At 52.3% G+C, this 20,274-nt stretch overlaps 1 protein-coding gene across 1 annotated transcript; it reads right to left on the bottom strand.

Moving 5' to 3' along the window:
- Positions 1-716: 716 nt before the first annotated feature.
- Positions 717-18,747, bottom strand: LOC123409677 (protein ecdysoneless homolog). Its single transcript, XM_045102546.1, has 5 exons — positions 17,518-18,747; positions 16,504-16,836; positions 2,215-2,354; positions 1,802-1,962; positions 717-1,109 (listed from the first exon to the last, which is right to left on the bottom strand). The coding sequence occupies exons 1-5, from the start codon at positions 18,669-18,671 to the stop codon at positions 933-935; spliced, it is 1,965 nt and encodes a 654-aa protein (XP_044958481.1). The 5' UTR covers positions 18,672-18,747; the 3' UTR covers positions 717-932.
- Positions 18,748-20,274: the final 1,527 nt, after the last annotated feature.

The raw sequence follows: 20,274 nt of genomic DNA on the forward strand, positions 1-20,274 counted from the left end.
GGTGGAGCTGGGATGCAACGCCCAAGATGATGTGACCACTGATCTCGCCGACGGCGGGGCTGCGATGCAACGCCCAAGATTTTTGCTCTGCGGCGTAGCATCAGCTAACGAGCTAACGAGCTGTTGCGATGATAGTTGATGCTAACGAGCTGTTGCGATGATAGTTCCAACGGCTGAAGCAAGATGGTCAAAGGAGAACTAAGCAGCATGATAACGAAGCATCATTATGTTGACCCGTCCAACGGACGGGAAAGGGCAGCGTATTTCCTGGAGAAATCAGCCGGCCCGACAGCAAAACCCATGGGCGAATTGCTCCGAGCATCAGCCTCCAACTCGAGCAACGATGCCGCCCGAACACAAGCTTCAGACAATTCTACATACAATGTTTCACCTTTTGACTACGGGCATGTCCAATGCAAGGACTCTTCTTACCTAATAACGGTAGTAAAAGATGACGGGTTTTATATCCTGTACTAAGCATCTACGCAAACGCTAACAACAGATCTCAGACGCGCCTGGCAACAAAACCCACGGGCAAATTGCTCCAAGCATCAGCCTCCAACTGGAGCAACGATGCCGCCCGAAACTGAGCATCAGCCTCCAACTCGAACGACGATGCCGCCCGAAACTGAGCATCAGCCTCCAACTCGAACGACGATGCCTGCACGGGCAAAACAGCTTCTAACTGCGCCTGTACTTGCCAAACACACTGGACATGGCCCAAGACGTCTTCATAAACTGCTTGCATAGTGCAGTGGTATACAGGGCTTGCGTATAGTAGTACAGCAGTAAGATTACACAGAACGTAAGGAGATGCAGTTTTACAACAACAGATCGGGAAGCAAAACATATAGACCTCGATGCGTAACACTATTCTCGCTTCTTCTCCTATGTTTCCTGAAATCTCAAGTGTACACTAGCAAACACAAATATCACGGCTTTTTACCGTCCGGAGGTGGTACCTTCACGCCCATAAGTCCAAGCAGATTGGAGGCCGGGCCAGGAAGGCCTTGTTGAGACGAGTACGAGTTAAGAAAGCTCTCCACAAGGTTTAGGTTCACATCGACTGGGGCCATCTCCCCGTCACTATCAGCGGCATTCGAGGGACCCTGCAAGGCAAAACAATAACGCAGCCGCCAATTAGTCAAATCATACAACACCGACCTCTAGCAAGAATCGTACCGGCCTCAAGTTCGCAACTGAGAATTTGTTAGTATGCCATAAGTGCAGCTATGGAATGTCTAAAGTAAGCTGGATACACAATTGACCTTGGTTATCTGGGAGAACAGAAATGTACAAACAGAAGACATGAGATTATCTACATTTGAACTGGAAAAGAAACGGTGTCTGCAGCTAAATGATAAACTTTGTCGATTTGGACAGTTTGTTAACCATATCTGATATCCAACTAGTCAACTCATGTGTTCCAACATAGCATGATATACTGACATTCTTACATGTTTGTGGCATTCACTTTGACCACTAAAGACTATTAATGCTTGACGAAGTTCTAACGGAATCTTCATGATTTTAAACCGACTGAGTATGCGCGTACTGAGATCTGTTCTACATTTGAACCCCCCATATGCTAAACATGCAATTTAAGAATGTGCCTTTTCAAAATCACACTCCAATTATGCATATATTTTCTTAAAACCTAGCCTACAAATAGTGTAACAAACTAACAATACTAATGGCTTATAAAGGGTAATAAGTTTGAGCAAGCAGTCCACATGGTAGTGCCCTATCCTGAACACAAGATGACAAGATGAAAGCTTACAAGGCCCCAAAGGAAGTTTACCTCACTGTTGGTGCTAGGGTGTTGTGCTCGAGAAAAGGTTTCCTCGATAGTAGTCTTACTTAGCTCTTCATTCAAAGCATCCGAATATGATTCCATGAAAGAATCATCCATATCCTTTTCGCCAGCTTCTTCAGTAGAATCATTCTCGAAATCAGAATCATCTGCACCAACAAAAGCACTTTCAATTTCTAATAACACGCAGTTCCACAGCAAACAAGAATTCCTAAATCAAAATGGTGACTGATGCAACAAAGATAGGAGGATATTGTGGAAAGGTAGATTAAATAAATAAATAATATTTATCAATTTATCTATGAGAAGATGGTCAAAGGATACAAAATAATACTGTACTAGCTAACCATGTGCAAGGAAGATACTTATGAAGAAATGAGATTTGGAAGAAGGTGGCGTACCAAAGTCCATGTCAGATGAGGAGGATTTTCTATCAGCTTCGGTATCATTGCCAGCTTCCTCTTGTGAAGCCCTTCCTAACACTGACTCCATGGCCTTGAAGAACAGATTGACATCAAGGTCTACTGTTTCCGTGTCTTCCCTACATGAGCAAAATCAGTAGATCAATACCAAATAGCCAATCCAGTTGAGCAGGTGCATAATTAAATGGCTACAGCAAAGAAGTATAATTATACCCAGATTGTTACACGCCACAAGTCCTAGCAATATATTTCATCTGTAATGTGCTAGACAAATAATGCCATGTAGGCTTTCTGCCGGGGAAATAATCTCTAATCACATATTACTTCTTTAAAGTCATTTATGCTCAAGGGACTGATTAATTAGGTAAAGAATCATCCTCTATGAAGCCCCAATTACAAAGGTAAAACTGCCGGTCTATTGCAAATTCAGAATGCCTCAAATACATCTTCTCCCTGTCCATGATGAAAATACACTATTTTTATTTACACTGCAGAATAAAGGTTCTACATTTAGGTTTGGTTCATTTAATTCTCAGTTAACAGTTCTGTGCAGCGAGTATCACATTATGTACTACTGGTAGTTTTAGGAACTTGGCTTCTCTTACTAGCTCTGTAATGTACGTTATGGGCCGTCTGGGAATTTGGCCTAGCATTACCCTGTCTGGGAAGGCCCAATTATAGCACCTTTGAGGGTAGGGCTTAAAACTCATGACGAAAGGAAGTAGTCGCAAACTCGCCGGAAGTCGCTTAGACGCCTGCCCCACGGTGGGCGCCAACTGTCGTGGGTATAAGCCTGACAGTAGATGTCTAGGGTACGAATGAGATGGGCAGAGTCCTAGCTACGGCGAGGTTGTATGAGTTCAGGCCCCTCTACGGTGAAGGTAATAGCCCTACGTCTCAGTGCTCTCGGAGCTTGTTACCGAGTGTAATATGGAGTACAATGTTTGCTAACCCCTTGACCAGTGGGGGAGGGCGGCTTATATAGAGTGCGCCGCCCTCCACAACGGTTCTGACTCAGGGGTGGAGTAGTGGCGATTGAATGCATACGTTACAGGTAACGTATGCTCTAAATGCTAATAAACGCACCCGAAAACGTACGGCAGTTTCCCTCCAGAGAGGTTACGACGTACCGAGTGTATCCAGTCGGTTGGCTTGGTGCCATCCGAATGCTAGCCTCCGACTGGATGATTCTGGGCATGTTACCGACTGGATGATGGGGACTCCTTAATTCAGTCGGGGTTGACTTAAGGTCCTATCCTTTATGTGGGGTAGTCCTTGGGTAGGACATGTAGGGCAGGCCTATGACCCTACCCTAGGACTATGAACCCATCATTAGTCCCCGAATGGATTGGGGTTGAAACGTCGAAGCAATGCTTGAGGTTCAGATCCGACTGGACTTGGTTCGGCTTGGACGTTGCTTGCCTCTATCCATTTTATCTCTCTTGATCAGCGCTCCGAGTGGAGGTGCTTGCGGAACAGACTGTCGGAAACCGAGTGCTCCCGCGGCATCTTTTGACGCGACTGGTCAACTGACAGCGGCGGATTTTCCGGGATCTTAAATTTCGGGTTCCGCGCGCTCAGCGGAGACGACGTCAGCGCGCTCGAGTAGCGCCTGACTCCTCGATCCTCGCGCCTTCAACTCCTCCACTGATATCGCCGCGGCCGGTTGGGCGGATAAGATTTCGGGCCCGCTCGCCAGCGACCCAGTCGGCGCTCTATTTAAATCTGGGCGACGAGACTCCTCGGTTACGCTCGCCGAATCCTTTGCTCTTGCCTGCTCCGTCTTCCTCGCCACCTCCTGCGCTCATACACCCCTCTCTTCTCCTCCTCGAGAGCTCGCCGTCGCCTCCATGACCAAAGGTCAGACCAGCAAGATGGAGGCGAGGAAGAAGAAGAGCAAGGCGGTGGCTGCTCAGCGGCGGCAGCGGCCGTTGCCGGCGGGGTGGATCCAGGGAGACTTTCTCCCCTCCACGGTGACGGAGGGGGACCTGCTGGAGCTGGTGGAGCACGGCATGCTCGTGCATAAGTCCTGGAGGCTGCCGACGGACGACGAGGTCGAGCCGGCGCCACGGGAGGGGGAGCGCGTCTTGCTCCTCAGCCATGTTCACAGAGGTTTTTCTCTTCCTCCGCATCCCTTCTTCAAAGGCATCATGAACCATTTTGGTGCTCAACTCCATCACTTCCCTCCGAATGCCATCGCCCATCTTTCTGCCTTCATTGTTTTGTGCGAGTGCTTTATTGGTTGCCCTCCCCATTGGGGTTTATTCAAACACATCTTCTCCGCCAGCTCCCAAACCATAAAACGTCTTAGTCAGTCGGACGACAAGACGCATCTCCTCCAGCTCTGTGGGGGTTTAGGGTTCCAGAAGAAGAGTCGGAGCAGCTACCCTGCTCTCCAGTTGAGCGAGTCGGTTAGGAACTGGCAGTCGACGTGGTTCTACTGCCAAGACATAGCCTGTCCGAACGCGTCGACTGGGCTGCCTCCGTTTAGCCTAGACCGTCCCGCTCCACCCAAGCAACTCGCGCTCTCGAAGGCCGAGAAGAACGATATCCAGCCTTTGGTCGAGGCACTCGTGGATGTTGTCAGGAGGGGGGTCACCGGTATTGACCTGCTGGAAGTCTTCATCGGTCGGCGGATCCAGCCTCTGCAGGCCCGCGACCACGCTATGTGGCACTACACAGGACCCGAGGATTCCACTCGGACCAACGTGGTGGGCATACTCGAGGAGAAGGTGACCTCGTGGGTGCTCCAAATCACGGGTCCCTGTGAGAACCCCAAAGGAGCCCGCCGAGTGACGCCTTACAGCGCGGACAACCCTCCACCGAATCAGGTGAGTGGCATTAGCCGAGTGCATTGAACTGTCTTGATTCCAGTCGTTTATTTATATCCTCGTGTGATGCTTAACGTTTCCGACTGAACCTCATGCAGGAGTGGACCAACTGGTTCTCCCCCGTCTCGAACGGGAATCCGGAGGAGGAAGGCAGGCAGGAGGGGAGCATGGAGAGCGCCGAATACGTCTCCGACAGCGGGGAGTCGGAGGAGGACAGCGAGGAGGAGGAAGAGGACGAAGAGCGCGACTCGCCACCTCCACGGCCAGAGCATCGGAGTAAGCGTCGACACGAGCCTGCCGTCCCTTCAGCTCCTCCTGCGTCGTCGAGTGCTCCGCCTGCCGCTCCGGTGGCCCCGAGTGCTCGGGGCACGAAGAGGTCCAGGGACGCCTCCGCTGAGCCCGCAGGCTAGTCTTCCAGGGCGCCTAAACCGAGTGGGCCCAAACCTCGGAAGGCTCTGCCGCGCATGAGGGTTGTCATCCCCGTCACATCCACGTAAGTGAATCTAACTTTTGGCTCGTTACGTTATCCGAGTGAACTCCTGCTTTACAAGTCGAATGGACTTCACTCGACAGGATCGCCACTTCTGCAACCTCTCCGGCCCGCCAAGGGGATGACCCCATGGACACGGACAACGTCGTCTCGTCCCAGCCAGGTATGTTGTAGGAGAGTCGGGTGTTTTATTCCTGTAGACTGTGCCATCCCTTTCTTTTTCTGAGACGCCATGTTATTCGGCTTGTCAGGGGCGATTCACCTGGACGAGGACGACCAGGGGAGAGCCGACCCCGCCGTGGAGCCTGTCCTGGAGCCAGTCCCTGAAGCTGCTCCTCCTGCTGCTACCCATGCCGCTGATGCTCCACCGACAGAGGCGCCTCCACCGACTGAACCGGTGCCGGTAGGGGAGGAACCGACTGGGGTGGACCTTGGGATGCCCCAGGAGCCTCCCACGATTCCCGGTTCGTCAAATGCTGAATTCAGCATCCGGCGTCTTCCAGAGGAGCAGGTGGGAGCGGCCAAGGGGGCCATGGTGCAGGCGGAGCTCATGGCTGGAGAAGCCAAGAGGGCTTATGACTCCGTTGCGGCCTTGTACCAGCGGAGCTTGGAGCTGCGCGATGACATCCGAGTAAGTAGTCTAGTAAGTATTTACTTTTCTCCTGTAACCCACTGGGTGGTATTGATTGTTGCAATGGGTTCACTCCGAGTGAACCCAGTGGGTGTAGTCCCCGAGACTTCTGTCGAGTGCTTGCACCGACAGTTGTCTTTATACGTTTTGTCGTCAATTTGGTTGTGTCCGTAGACAGGATTTCCGAGTGCGAGTACTTACTGCAGTCGGAGCACTCTTGCGGTAAGAGTCCCCGAGAGTAAATTGCACGCAGATCGAGTAGTGTTGGTCTCGGAAGAGTAGTATTTCCGAGTGCACCTCAATAGGGCGGGCCTGTTTGAGGTGCATGCCAGTGGGGTCACTCTTAGTGAACCCACTGGGTGTAGTCCCCGAGACCGCTGTCGACTGCTTGCGTCGGCAGGGGTCTGAAGAACTTAGCCTGTGAACTGATAAACTTGCTGACTACTCTTTGTTTCTTGGTGCAGAAAACTTGTGAAATGGGAACTGCTTATAAAGCCCTTAGAGCGGAGAGGAACCAGTACACTGGTGAACTTGAAGCTGCGATGCTCGCCATGGCCGGCATGAAGGATGCTCTGGAAGTACGAGAGAAGTCCTTGGAGGAGGCTCTAGAGGCAAACAGGGTGTTGACGGCGAAGGTGGAGAGGATGAAGTAACAGAGGACTGAGTGGCACAATCAGATGGGCGCCCTGAACAAACGATGCATAGCTCAAGAGAAGTATGTCACCGACTGGGCAGCGCAGATGATGACTCGTCTGGCCGGTAAGTCTTATGCTTTGTCGAGTGGTTGTACCGTGTGTCGTACACTCGGTTTTTATTGTCTGCTTGCTCGTTTGTTGCAGACTTTTGCGGAGACGCTGAAGCTGAAGCGGCGGCTGTGGAGCGGTCTGTTAAGGACAAAGTTCCACTCGGCGAGGACGCCAATCGGGATCTGCTCCGAGCACATATCCGCGTAGGCAAAGTAGGTCCTTTCATCGGTCGACTGAGAGAAGTCGTCGGCCGAATTAACAAGGAACTTTGGCCAGAAGACGAGTCGCGGGAGGGGATGGAGACCCTGACGGGGCGACTGAAGGAGGTTCCGAGCCGAGTGCAATCCTGGAAGAAATCGGCGGCGCGTTGCGGTGCTGATGTTGCGCTGTCCTTGGTCCGAGTCCATTGCAAAGAGGTGCGGGAAGATAAGCTGAAGGCGTTGAAGGTCGCCAACACGAAGAAGCTTCGATTCGAAGACTTCATGGAGCCGTTCCTTGAGACTGCTACCCGCATCGCTGATGGAATCGACTTGGACACTTTTGTGGAGCCCTCCAGTCCTGACGCCGGCCCAGCTGACGCGTGATCAAACTTTGTCCTCGGTATGCCGAGTGTTTGCCTATAAGATACTCTGGCCACTTCTGTTGGCTATAGTACTTTTAAATCGGTGCGGGTAATCTTGATCCGCACTGAGTCAGCTATCGTTGCTAAACTTGTGGAATCGGAATGAAAACCTTTAATCTTTTGCTTGAATGTTGTTTTGAGTGCAACACTTAGTGCGTACTCGGAGAATATTAAGACTTAGGTGATTCTTGATCACAGCTAAGTCTCCGAGTGCGATGTATAGTGCACACTCGGAGGAATTTAATACTTAGGTGATTCTTGATCACAGCTAAGTCCCCGAGTGTGACGTATAGTGCACACTCGGAGGATGTTAAGACTTAGGAGATTCTTGATCACGGCTAAGTCTCCAAGTGCGACGTATAGTGCACACTCGGAGGAAGTTAATACTTAGGCGATTCAGGATCGCAGCTAAGTCCCCGAGTGCGACGTAAAGTGCGCACTCGAAGGAGGTAATACTTAGGCGATTCAGGATCGCAGCTAAGTCCCCGAGTGCGACGTATAGTGCGCAGTCGAAGGAGGTTAATACTTAGGCGATTCAGGATCGCAGCTAAGTCCCCGAGTGTGACGTATAGTGCACACTCGGAGGAGGTTAATACTTAGGCGATTAAGGATCGCAGCTAAGTCCCCGAGTGCGACGTAAAGTGCGCACTCGAAGGAGGTAATGCTTAGGCGATTCAGGATCGCAGCTAAGTCCCCGAGTGCGACGTATAGTGCGCAGTCGAAGGAGGTTAATACTTAGGCGATTCAGGATCGCAGCTAAGTCCCCGAGTGCGACGTATAGTGCGCAGTCGAAGGAGGTTAATACTTAGGCGATTAAGGATCGCAGCTAAGTCCCCGAGTGTGACGTATAGTGCACACTCGGAGGAGGTTAATACTTAGGCGATTAAGGATCGCAGCTAAGTCCCCGAGTGCGACGTAAAGTGCGCACTCGAAGGAGGTAATACTTAGGCGATTCAGGATCGCAGCTAAGTCCCCGAGTGCGACGTAAAGTGCGCACTCGAAGGAGGTAATACTTAGGCGATTCAGGATCGCAGCTAAGTCCCCGAGTGCGACGTATAGTGCGCAGTCGAAGGAGGTTAATACTTAGGCGATTCAGGATCGCAGCTAAGTCGCCGAGTGTGACGTATAGTGCACACTCGGAGGAGGTTAATACTTAGGCGATTAAGGATCGCAGCTAAGTCCCCGAGTGTGACGTAGAGTGCACACTCGGAGGGGGTTAATACTTAGGCGATTCAGGATCGCAGCTAAGTCCCCGAGTGTGACGTATAGTGCACACTCGGAGGAGGTTAATACTTAGGCGATTCAGGATCGCAGCTAAGTCCCCGAGTGCGACGTATAGTGCGCACTCGAAGGAAGTTAATACTTAGGCGATTCAGGATCGCAACTAAGTCCCCGAGTGTGACGTATAGTGCACACTCGGGGGAGGTTAATACTTAGGCGATTCAGGATCGCAGCTAAGTCCCCGAATGCGACGTATAGTGCGCACTCGAAGGAGGTTAATACTTAGGCGATTCAGGATCTCAGCTAAGTCCCCGAGTGCGACGTATAGTGCGCACTCGAAGGAGGTTAATACTTAGGCGATTCAGGATCGCAGCTAAGTCCCCGAGTGCGACGTATAGTGCGCACTCGAAGGAAGTTAATACTTAGGTGATTCAGGATCGCAGCTAAGTCCCCGAGTGTGACGTATAGTGCACACTCGGAGGAGGTTAATACTTAGGCGATTCAGGATCGCAGCTAAGTCCCCGAGTGCGACGTATAGTGCGCACTCGAAGGAGGTTAATACTTAGGCGATTCAGGATCGCAGCTAATACCCCGAGTGCGACGTATAGTGCGCACTCGAAGGAGGTTAATACTTAGGCGATTCAGGATCGCAGCTAAGACCCCCGAGTGCGACGTATAGTGCGCACTCGAAGGAGGTTAATACTTAGGCGATTCAGGATCGCAGCTAAGTCCCCGAGTGCGACGTATAGTGCGCACTCGAAGGAAGTTAATACTTAGGCGATTCAGGATCGCAGCTAAGTCCCCGAGTGTGACGTATAGTGCACACTCGGAGGAGGTTAGTATTTAGGCGATTCAGGATCGCAGCTAAGTTTTTTTTTTTTTTGATGACCGGAGTCTGCGACCGTGGGAGAACTCTGAATCTGCACAAAACTAAATCTGCTGAATATATTATTTCTTCAAAACTTGTTCATTACACTGCTTCAGCCGACGATCACGTATAAAAACGCTTGAGGAGATCTCCGTTCCATGCGCGCGGCTCGTCTGTCTCCCTCTGAATGTTGTAGAGTCTGTATGCTCTGTTGTTCAGCACCTTGGAAATGATGAAAGGCCCTTCCCAGGCCGGAGCCAACTTGTGTGGTCTTTGCTGATCCACTCGGAGCACCAAATCGGCAGCTTGGAAAGTGCGACTCCTGATGTGACGCGCGTGAAAGCGTCGCAGATCTTGCTGGTAAATTGTTGAGCGAGTAAGTGCCATCTCGCGCTCCTCCTCTAGAAGATCGACTCCGTCTTGCCTTGCTTGTTCTGCTTCGGCTTCGGAGAAGAGTTCTACTCGCGGGGCATTGTGAAGCAGGTCACTCGGAAGGACCGCTTCTGCTCCATAAACGAGGAAGAACGGTGATCGCCCTGTTGATCTGTTCGGAGTGGTGCGGAGGCCCCAAAGTACTGAAGGTAACTCGGTGACCCATGCACCAGCAGCATGTCCTACCTCTTGCAAGAGTCGGGGCTTCAAATCTTGAAGGATAAGTCCATTCGCGCGCTCAGCTTGCCCATTGGATTGAGGATGTGCTACGGAAGCGAAATCCACTCGGATACCTTGACTCGCACAAAAGCCTTTGAATCTGCCCGAGTCGAAGTTTGTCCCATTGTCTGTGATTATGCTGTGAGGCACCCCGAATCTGGAAATGATGTCCCTGACAAACTTGACAGCTGTTGAGGCGTCGAGTTTCTTGATGGGCTGGCTTCTATCCATTTGGTAAACTTGTCGACTGCCACCAACAGATGTGTGTAGCCTCCTTGGCCTGTCTTGAATGGTCCGACTGTGTCTAATCCCCAAACTGCAAATGGCCACACAAGTGGGATTGTCTTTAGTGCAGATGTTGGCTTGTGGGACTTGTTGGAGTAAAACTGACAGCCTTCACATCGGTCGACCATATCTTTGGCCATCTCGTTAGCCTGCAGCCAGAAGAATCCAGCTCTGAACGCCTTGACGACGATTGCTCTCGAAGAAGCGTGATGGCCGCAGGTTCCCGAGTGGATATCCTCTAGGACCAACTGTCCTTCTTCTGGGGAAATGCAACGTTGGAGGACGCCTGAAACACCCTCCTTGTACAATTGACCGTCAATGACAGTGAATGCCTTCGACCTACGAACTATTTGCCGGGCTTGGACTTCATCTTCTAGAAGTTCTTGTCTCAGGATATATGCCATGATCGGCACAGTCCAATCGGGAATGACTACCAGAATCTCTGTGACCAGATCAACCACAGCAGGCACATCGACTTCAGTCGGATCTGTTGCGCTCTTGGGCTGTACTGGTTCTTCCGTGAAAGGATCTTCTTTGACTGAAGGAAGATGGAGGTGCTCAAGACAGACATCACTCGGGACTGGTCTCCGAGTGGATCCGAGTTTCGCCAACTCGTCAGCTGCTTGGTTCTTCAGTCTTGGAACATGATGAAGTTCTAGACCTTCAAACTTCTTCTCCAGCTTCCTGACTGCATTGCAGTATGTTGTCATGGTGGGGTTCCTTACGTCCCACTCTTTCATCACTTGGTTGACCACCAAATCCAAATCGCCGTAGACCATCAGGCGACGGACGCCGAGTGAGATGGCCATGCGCAATCCGTAGAGGAGAGCTTCATACTCCGCCTCGTTGTTGGAGGAATCGAAGTGTATCTGAAGCACGTACTTGAGCTTGTCGCCTTTGGGTGATATGATCACAACGCCAGCGCCGGAGCCGTTCAACATCTTAGACCCATCGAAGAACATTGTCCAATGAGCCGAGTAGACGTGAGTCGGTTGCTGTTGTTTTACCCATTCTGCTATAAAGTCAGCCAGGGCTTGAGACTTAATAGCTTTCTTGTCCTCGAACTTGATGTCGCAGTACAGCATCTCCATTGCCCACTTCGCCACTCGGCCTGATGCGTCTCGATTGTGGAGAATTTCCGACAACGGAGCATCAGAAACGACAGATACCGAGTGGTCTTGAAAGTAATGGGCCACCTTCTTCGCAGTCATGTAGATCCCATAGATAAGTTTCTGATAATGGGGATACCTCTGCTTGGAAGGGGTCAGGACTTTGGAAACGTAGTACACTGGCCGCTGAACTTTGTATGCTTTGCCTTCTTCTTCTCGCTCGACTGTAAGAACAGTACTGACGACTTGATTTGTAGCCGCGATATACAGAAGAAGGGGCTCTTTACTGAGCGGAGCAGTAAGAACCGGCTGGGTGGAAAGTAGGACTTTGAGGTCGTCAAATGCGACTTATGCTTCGTCTGTCCACTCGAAGGTATCCGACTTCTTCATGAGTCGGTACAGAGGAAGTGCTTTTTCGCCGAGTCGACTGATGAACCTGCTCAAAGCCGCTAGGCAACCTGTGAGCCGTTGAACATCATGTATTCTAACCGGCCTCCCCATTCGGACGATGGTCCCGATCTTTTCGGGGTTAACGTCGATCCCTTGTTCGGAAACGAAGAAACCGAGTAACTTTCCGCTGGGAACACCGAATGAACACTTGGCTGGGTTGAGCTTGATATCGTACCTACGAAGGTTGGCGAATGTTTCTGTCAAGTCAGTCAGCAGGTCGGAACCTTTGCGTGACTTGACTACGATATCATCCATATATGCCTCCACGTTGCGACCGATCTGGTCGAGGAGACATTTCTGGATCATGCGCATAAAGGTGGCTCCTGCGTTCTTCAGACCAAAAGGCATAGTGATGTAGCAGAAGCACCCAAACGGGGTGATGAAAGCTGTTTTTAACTCGTCGGGACCATACAGACGGATCTGATGATAGCCCGAATAGGCATCAAGAAATGACAACCGCTCCCACCCCGCAGTCGAATTGACAATTTGATCTATGCGGGGAAGCGGAAAATGATCTTTCGGGCAGACCTTATTGAAGTGCTTGAAGTCAATGCACATTCGGAGTGACTTGTCCTTTTTCGGCACCATGACGAAATTGCGAGCCACTCGGAGTGGTGAACCTCGCGAATGAAGTTGCCAGCCAGTAGCTTGGCCACCTCCTCTCCGATTGCCTTCCTCTTCTGCGCGGCGGACCGGCGCAGGCGCTCTCGGACAGGCCGAGCGGCGGGATCCACATGCAGTCGGTGCTCAGCCAACTCCCTAGGTACACCCGGCATGTCAGATGGCTTCCATGCGAAGATGTCCCAGTTCTCACGGAGGAATTGGGTGAGCTCGGCTTCCTATTTAGGATCGAGGGTGGTGGAGATGTTCGTCGGGGCGGCTGAGTCGTCCGTCGGATGGATGCTGACCTTCTTCGTCTCGCCCGCCGATTGAAAGGCGGACTCAGAGGCTGGTTTCTTTGAGCGCATCAGGTCGGCAGGGTCGACTGTCTTCTTGTACTCGTCGAGCTCGAGTACCGCCATCTGCTGGTCAACGATTCTTGATCCTTTCTGCAGACACTCCTCGGCACGCTGACGGTTGCCTGTGATGGTGATAACGCCTTTTGGACCGGGCATCTTCAGCTTCAAGTACACATAGCATGGACGTGCCATGAAACTCACGTACGCCGGACGGGCCAAAATTGTGTGGTAAGCGCTCTGGAAGTCTACCACCTCAAACGTGAGCTTCTCCTTGCGAAAGTTCTTGTCAGAGCCGAAGATGACTTCCAATGCGATCTGGCCGAGTGACTTGGCCTTCCGTCCAGGGACGACTCCGTGGAACTGCATATTGCTCTCGCTGAGTCGGGACATCGGAATGCCCATTCCCTTAAGAGTGTCAGCGTACATGATGTTCCGTCCGCTGCCGCCGTCCATGAGGACTTTGCGCAGTCTTCCTGGGGTGGGGACATGCGTTGGGTGATCCGACTGATCAAAGGTGATCGCAGTCTGAGACCATTTGAGAAACTTGGAAGCAGTCGGAACGGCCATGTTGACCTCTCTGTTCACCAGCTTCAGCCGACTCTTGCTTTCGACGTCAGCAAAAATCATGAGGGTTGCATGGACTTGGGGAAACGGATCCTCCTTGTCCTCCTCATCCTGTTCGGGATTCTTCTCACTCGGCTGCCCTTCGCTGAACCCCTGGATCAGGAGACGGCACTGCCGAGTGGTATGCTTCGCATATATGGGGTTGCCTTCCTCGTCCATCTTCGTGTGAACTGGACAAGGCTGGTCCACGATGGGATTGTTGAAAGGCTTCTTCTTGGGGGTAAACTGCGCTTTCCCTTTGCCCTTGAACTTGGCGTTGGTTACAGCTGCAGCTTCTGCTTGCGGTGTGGGCGGAACCTTTTGTTTCTGCTTCCGAGTGTTACCTCCGTCGGCATCGCCGACTGTCTTGTGTTTGCCGCTCCGGATGCGGTCCTCTTCTTCGCCATTTGCGTAGCGAGCCGCTATCTCCATCATCTTGCTCATGGAAATGTCGCCCGTTCGACCGAACTTCAAGTACAGTTCTCTGTACCGCACGCCTGCCTTGAAGGCGCAGACTGCTTGATGCTCGATGACGTTCTCCACCGTGTGGTAGAGAGTCGTCCATCGCTGGATGAAGTCGCGCAAGGCTCATTCGGCTTCTGGACACAGTGCTGAAGCTCCACAAAGCCTGCAGGGCGCTTGCACGTCCCTTCGAAGGTTCTGATGAACACTCGGGCTAGATTTGCCCAACTGTAAATGCTTGAGGGGGCCAACTGGTTCAGCCAAGCTCGAGCCGAGCCGTCGAGCATCAGAGGGAGGTGCTTCATAGCGACATGGTCGTCTCCTCCTCCGATCTAGACTGCCACTCGGTAGTCGTCTAGCCATGTTTCGGGCTTGGACTCCCCTGTAAATTTACCAATTCCCGCTGCCAATCGGAAGTTGGGCGGGATGTCAGCCGAGCGGATGGCTCGACTAAAACACTCGGGGCCGGACACGATGGTCCTGCTTCCACTCGGAAAGTCCATATCGCGACCATCGCGGTGAGCTCGACCCCTGTCGACTCTTCGCTGGGCGATTCGCCCCCTTGCGTCGGGTCTTGGGTCGTAAGTGTCGCCGACCGAACGCCGATCATCATGATGTCGGGACCCATAGGGCCCACCCCGCGGAGGGGTGCGTGAGCGGCGGCGATACTGATGAGAACCAGGACTGTGAACCGATCGATGCGTGTTTGCATGAACGGAACTATTGTGGATCCGATTGTGTGACTGGGAGACTGCCGAATTCTGTTGCTGCGCCGTGCGCAACAGAGCTCGGATTTGCTCGATTCCCCTTCCTGCCTCTGAATCAGTCGGCTGGAGGGAATCGGCAATCTGGGCAGCCGCGGCCAAGTTGAGGAGAGGTGTGCGGAACAACTCCACGTTGCTCCGCCGAGTGTGTCGACTGGCAGAACGACGAGGCGGACGGCGCGCACCGGATGCTTCGCCGATTTCGCCTCGGTCGGCTTGACGGGGATCTTCGTGGGAGTTGGCCATGTGTACTTCTGTTGTAGGCCCACGACCCGCGTACTCGGAAGGGAGCTCAGTCGGAACCGAGCCCGAGCACTGGGAACGCGGGGCAACCACAACAGACTCCAGAACTGCCACCTGAGAGGACGCGATCTGACGCGCTCGGGCATGTTGCACCCAACGTTGGAGACGTGGACTGCGGGACCGCTTATTGCGGCGCATGACGAAGGTGCACGTCGATAATGGAGTCGATTGTTGGAGAAGGAGAACGCCGCGAGCGCCAGCACGGAAGTGCGTGGCCCCGCGACGAGGAAGCATCTCGACGTCGAGAGGCGCCTCCCGAAGCCACGCCGAGTCGTCGATGGTGAAGGAGAGAACGCCGAAGAGGATCTGACGACCCATGCTTGAATCTCCACCAGACGACATGACGAAAGGAAGTAGTCGCAAACTCGCCGGAAGTCGCTTAGACGCCTGCCCCACGGTGGGCGCCAACTGTCGTGGGTATAAGCCTGACAGTAGATGTCTAGGGTACGAATGAGATGGGCAGAGTCCTAGCTACGGCGAGGTTGTATGAGTTCAGGCCCCTCTACGGTGGAGGTAATAGCCCTACGTCTCAGTGCTCTCGGAGCTTGTTACCGAGTGTAATATGGAGTACAATGTTTGCTAACCCCTTGACCAGTGGGGGAGGGCGGCTTATATAGAGTGCGCTGCCCTCCACAACGGTTCTGACTCAGGGGTGGAGTAGTGGCGATTGAATGCATACGTTACAGGTAACGTATGCTCTAAATGCTAATAAACGCACCCGGAAACGTACGGCAGTTTCCCTCCAGAGAGGTTACGACGTACCGAGTGTATCCAGTCGGTTGGCCTAATGCCATCCGAATGCTAGCCTCCGACTGGATGATTCTGGGCATGTTATCGACTGGATGATGGGGACTCCTTAATTCAGTCGGGGTTGACTTAAGGTCCTATCCTTTATGTGGGGTAGTCCTTGGGTAGGACATGTAAGGCAGGCCTATGACCCTACCCTAGGACTATGACCCCATCAGTATCTCTATCTACAAATGCTCACACTAATATGTTTCATCCCACACTTCTCCTTTTGATGGTGGTTTGAACTTTGAACTTCAGGGCCAAACGTAGGTACAGACAGAAAATAGTGTGTGATTACATACAAAGGTAATTATTTGAACAAGCAAAGGTAAATTATTCAAAAATATGACATGTTTGCTAGGGATGAAAATAAAGATGCTTTCAAGTTTCACCTAACTGTTACTAAATGCTTCTGAAAGGTAGATGCAATACCAAAAGGAGCCTAGGCATTGAACATAGTTTACAAATGAGTCTACAAAGGAACCTGTTTGTGGGAACTTCAGCCCCCTCGAAGCTTGACATTTTGCGAACAAACTCTTGCATGGAGTCTGTGATTTCTCCAAGATTAAACTCGCTTGGCTGGGAACTTGAACTGCTGGAGACATTTTGCTTTTGACTTTTTCTATTCTTCTTTACAGCCGCATACTCTTCCATTTCCTTCTGCCTTTCCTGAAGTTCTGCATTCAGTTCATCCTCCCCATTACGCAGCCAAGAATCATCATCACTCGGAGGAAGATTAATGCCTTGAAAATCTTCTGCCGAGTACGGCATCGCAAGGATTTCATCAATTCGACGCACTGGTGCACTTAGCATCTCCCTGTGACATACCACAGAAGTATCAGAATACTGCCAGAATTTCATATTATAGATGGCTAATTGGCTACTGAGTTCAAGACCTATTAAATCAGGTAGCCTGAAGAACTACGTTGGATTGCATTCACTACTGTCCATTACAGAATCTGTTCATTCTCACAGATAAAATTGCAGAAGAAACAGAGAGATGGCAATTCAGCTATACATGATTAAGTTTTAAGGGTTGAAACTAACAGCGGGTTTGGCAATATTTGGGAAGAGGAATGGGAGTTTAGTGTAGGGAGTTGTATTGAGATTAGACATGGGATGAGTCGTTTTATTCCCAATCCCCTGTTTGGCACATGATAGGAATTGTGTGTGAGAATTTGAGGAAAATTTGTATTCCCTTGTTTGGTTCATAAGTTATGATGAAGGGTTAAGATTGATTCACTAAAACAATTCCCTCCCAACTCCCACCCCCTCCCCTGTTAATAAAATGGTGGGAGTTGGAGTCTCAAGTCTCATGCCTATTCCTTTATAAATTCACAATCCCCCTAACCAAACAATAGATTTAAAGTCCCGTACCTCTTTAATTCCCATTCCCTGACTCTAATTACCCCCACCAAACACGCTGTAAAAGAAAAAATGTAACATACTAACACGCTCCGACATAGCTAAATCCACAACTATGAGCAACAAAAATTACCTTGTTCGCGAGAACGAACTCGAGCTCTTGTAATACTGCATTGCATTCTCCATGATCCTCTTATACTCCTTGGAACCAGGAAGCAACCCCTCAAAACACCCGGTCGCCTCCAAGCTCTTCTTGTAAACCTCCCAGGTGCTCCCCTTCCCTTCCTCCGCCTCGTGCCGCCTCTCCTGGTACATCATCTCGAACCCGCAAGCAATCTTCATCCCCAGCTCTGCCTCCATCCACTTGTCCGGACCCTCCTCGCTCCTCGGCATGGGGTAACCCCTGGGCGCCTGGAAACTCTGCTGCATGAGCTGGCCATACATGGCCTTGGTCATCCGCACGGACGTCCTCACCATGCCAATTCCTTCCCCACCGGGGCCCTTGAGGAACCTGTCCATCCTCGCGGCGTGCTTCATGGTGTCAATGTCCCGGTCGTACAACCCCTCGACCGCGCGCGCAATCAAGCAGGGCTCCTCCCTGAGCACCTTGGCCACGGGCGCCGGCACGGTGACGCGGGCCGTGTGGAGGTTCTCGGCAGCCCGCTCCGGCATCCCGGCGATGCGGCGCTGTATGGCGGCCTGGACGGCGTCGGAGGCCCGGGTGTCGACGGATTCGTCGTGGACGGCAGCGAGGGCGGCGTGGAGCGAGGGCGTGGCGGGGAAGAGGGAGGGCGGCAGGATGTGGAGCTCGCCGCGGAAGATGAACACGCGGTTGGGGGCGGTGTCGGGGTCGAGCCAGCGCGGGAGCGCGAAGGCGGCCTCGATGAGGAGGAAGTCGCCGTCCGAGTCCCAGGCGCGGGCCGCGACGCCCGGGAAGGCGCGGGTGAGCGCGAAGAGGAGGGAGACGGCGAGCCACTCGTCGGGGAGGGAGTCCCCGAAGCGGAGCGCGCCGTGGAGGTGGGGGGCGGCAGGCGGCGAGGCGCAGGGCGCGCAGGGGCCGGATGGGTCGGACGGGAGGGAGAGGGTGAAGGGGTCGCGGTGGAAGAGGTGGGTGGAGAGGAAGGGGGCCAGGTGGGAGAGGAGGGAGAGGTGGAGCGACTGCAGCGAGGCGTGGAGGGCGGCGGCGGGGAGGCCGGCGGGGAGGGGGAGAGGGTAGATGGCGTAGAAGAGGGTGTCGTCAGGCGGCCGGCGGCGAGGGAACGGGAACGGGTTGGAGGCGGCGGCCATGGGGGGGTTGAGTTGCGGTGGCGATGGTTGGCACGGGGAGTTCTCTCTTCCGGAGCTTTGGAAGGGCCTCTCTGGTCCGGCGGTGCGCGAGAAGGCGCTAGATGGATTTGGTGACGGTCGACTTCGGCGGTGCGAGAAGGCCCATATGGGACAATCGGCCCATCGACTCCGGCGACTTATTGTTCGGCATTTCTCGGAATCGTCAAAATTCGAGTGGCATTTACCAAACTAATCCTTTCCTATTCGTCGCTTCAAGCGTAGGTTAAACCGATGCACACCCCTCGCTCCGCTCTGGGCCTTAACCTCTCCATTCGAAGGCAAGGGCAGTAACCACTGGGCTATCTTACCCGCTCGTGCATACTTTATTCTTTGGGTCCCAATATTCATCATACGTATGGCATATTATAGACATACATATGTGTGGTGTACGCAGGAGGCAGTTCATACGAATTGTGTATGAATGAACGATAAAAGTGTCCACATGTGTGGACGCAGCTACTTCGTGTTACACGTCCAACAAATACTACTCATCTCCACGCGTGCGTGTTGTACGAAACAAATTTGCTCTAAAGAATGTCAGGGGGTGAAAAATATATAGACATACCACTCGACGGCGGAAAGGATTGGCACATCAATCGCCATGAATGCGCTCTTAGAAACTCAAGCATGATTGGGAGCAGTTTCAAGCAGATGAGACGTCGGCCATCATCACCTGTGTCCCTCCTTTCCACTTCACAGGTAGATCGATGGTGTCAGCTGGATCGGCCAGCCCTTGATTCATCTACATTTTGCGCGTCGGCGAGGTCGGCTACCCTCGCCCGCATTGGCTAAACCGCGTACGAATAAGGGCAGTAACCGCTGGGCTATCTTACCCGCTCATGCACACTTTATTCTTTGGGTCCCAGCATTTATCATACGTATGGCATATTAGACATATGTATATGTGATGTACAGAGAAGACAGACCATACGGGTTGTGTGGATGAACAATAAAAGTGTCCACATGTGTGGGCGCATCTACTTCGTACCACGCGTTTAATAGATACTACTCATTTTCACTCGTACGTGTGCCACGGAACAAATTTGCCCTAAAGAATGTCAGGGGATGAAAAATATATAGATGTACCACTCGACAGCGGAAAGGATTGGCACATCAATCGCTGTGAATGCGCTCTTAGAAATTCAAACATGATTGCGAGCAGTTTCAAGCAGATGAGGCGCCGGCCATCATCACCCATGTCCCTCCTTTCCACTTCACAGGTAGATCGACGGTGTCAGCTGGATCGGCCAGCCCTCGATTCATCTGCATTTTGCGCGTCGACGGGTCGGCTACCCTCGCGCGCATCGACTAAAGCGTATCGCGTCGGATCCCCTCTTCGGGTCGTCTTGGCAAGCGGCCGATCCCCTTGTTCGTCTCTTTTTTCCGAGATGGAGTTCCCCTCCTCTTGCATGGGTAGATGGACATGGTCGCTTCTTCGATGGATTCCTCAAAGCCCAGTAGGATGGGTTGGCCGACGGACCAGTTTACCGGAGGCCTTCGTTTCAGCCTATGGAGTAGCAGGGCATATGACAGCTGGGCCGGTTCGGGAGGGTGGGTGTACACA

This window comes from Hordeum vulgare, chromosome 7H (assembly GCF_904849725.1).
Source record: "Hordeum vulgare subsp. vulgare chromosome 7H, MorexV3_pseudomolecules_assembly, whole genome shotgun sequence".
Taxonomy (NCBI): Eukaryota; Viridiplantae; Streptophyta; class Magnoliopsida; order Poales; family Poaceae; genus Hordeum; species Hordeum vulgare.

Bases quoted from the DNA above. Each gene is read 5' to 3' on its own strand.
- LOC123409677 (XM_045102546.1), bottom strand. From the start codon at position 18,671: ATGGCCGCCGCCTCCAACCCGTTCCCGTTCCCTCGCCGCCGGCCGCCT. The intron at 16,837-17,517 runs GTAATTTTTGTT...GGTATGTCACAG, and splicing joins AGTTCGTTCTCGCGAACAAG to GGAGATGCTAAGTGCACCAG. The intron at 2,355-16,503 runs GTTCCTTTGTAG...TTGCTCATGTAG, and splicing joins GCTGAAGTTCCCACAAACAG to GGAAGACACGGAAACAGTAG.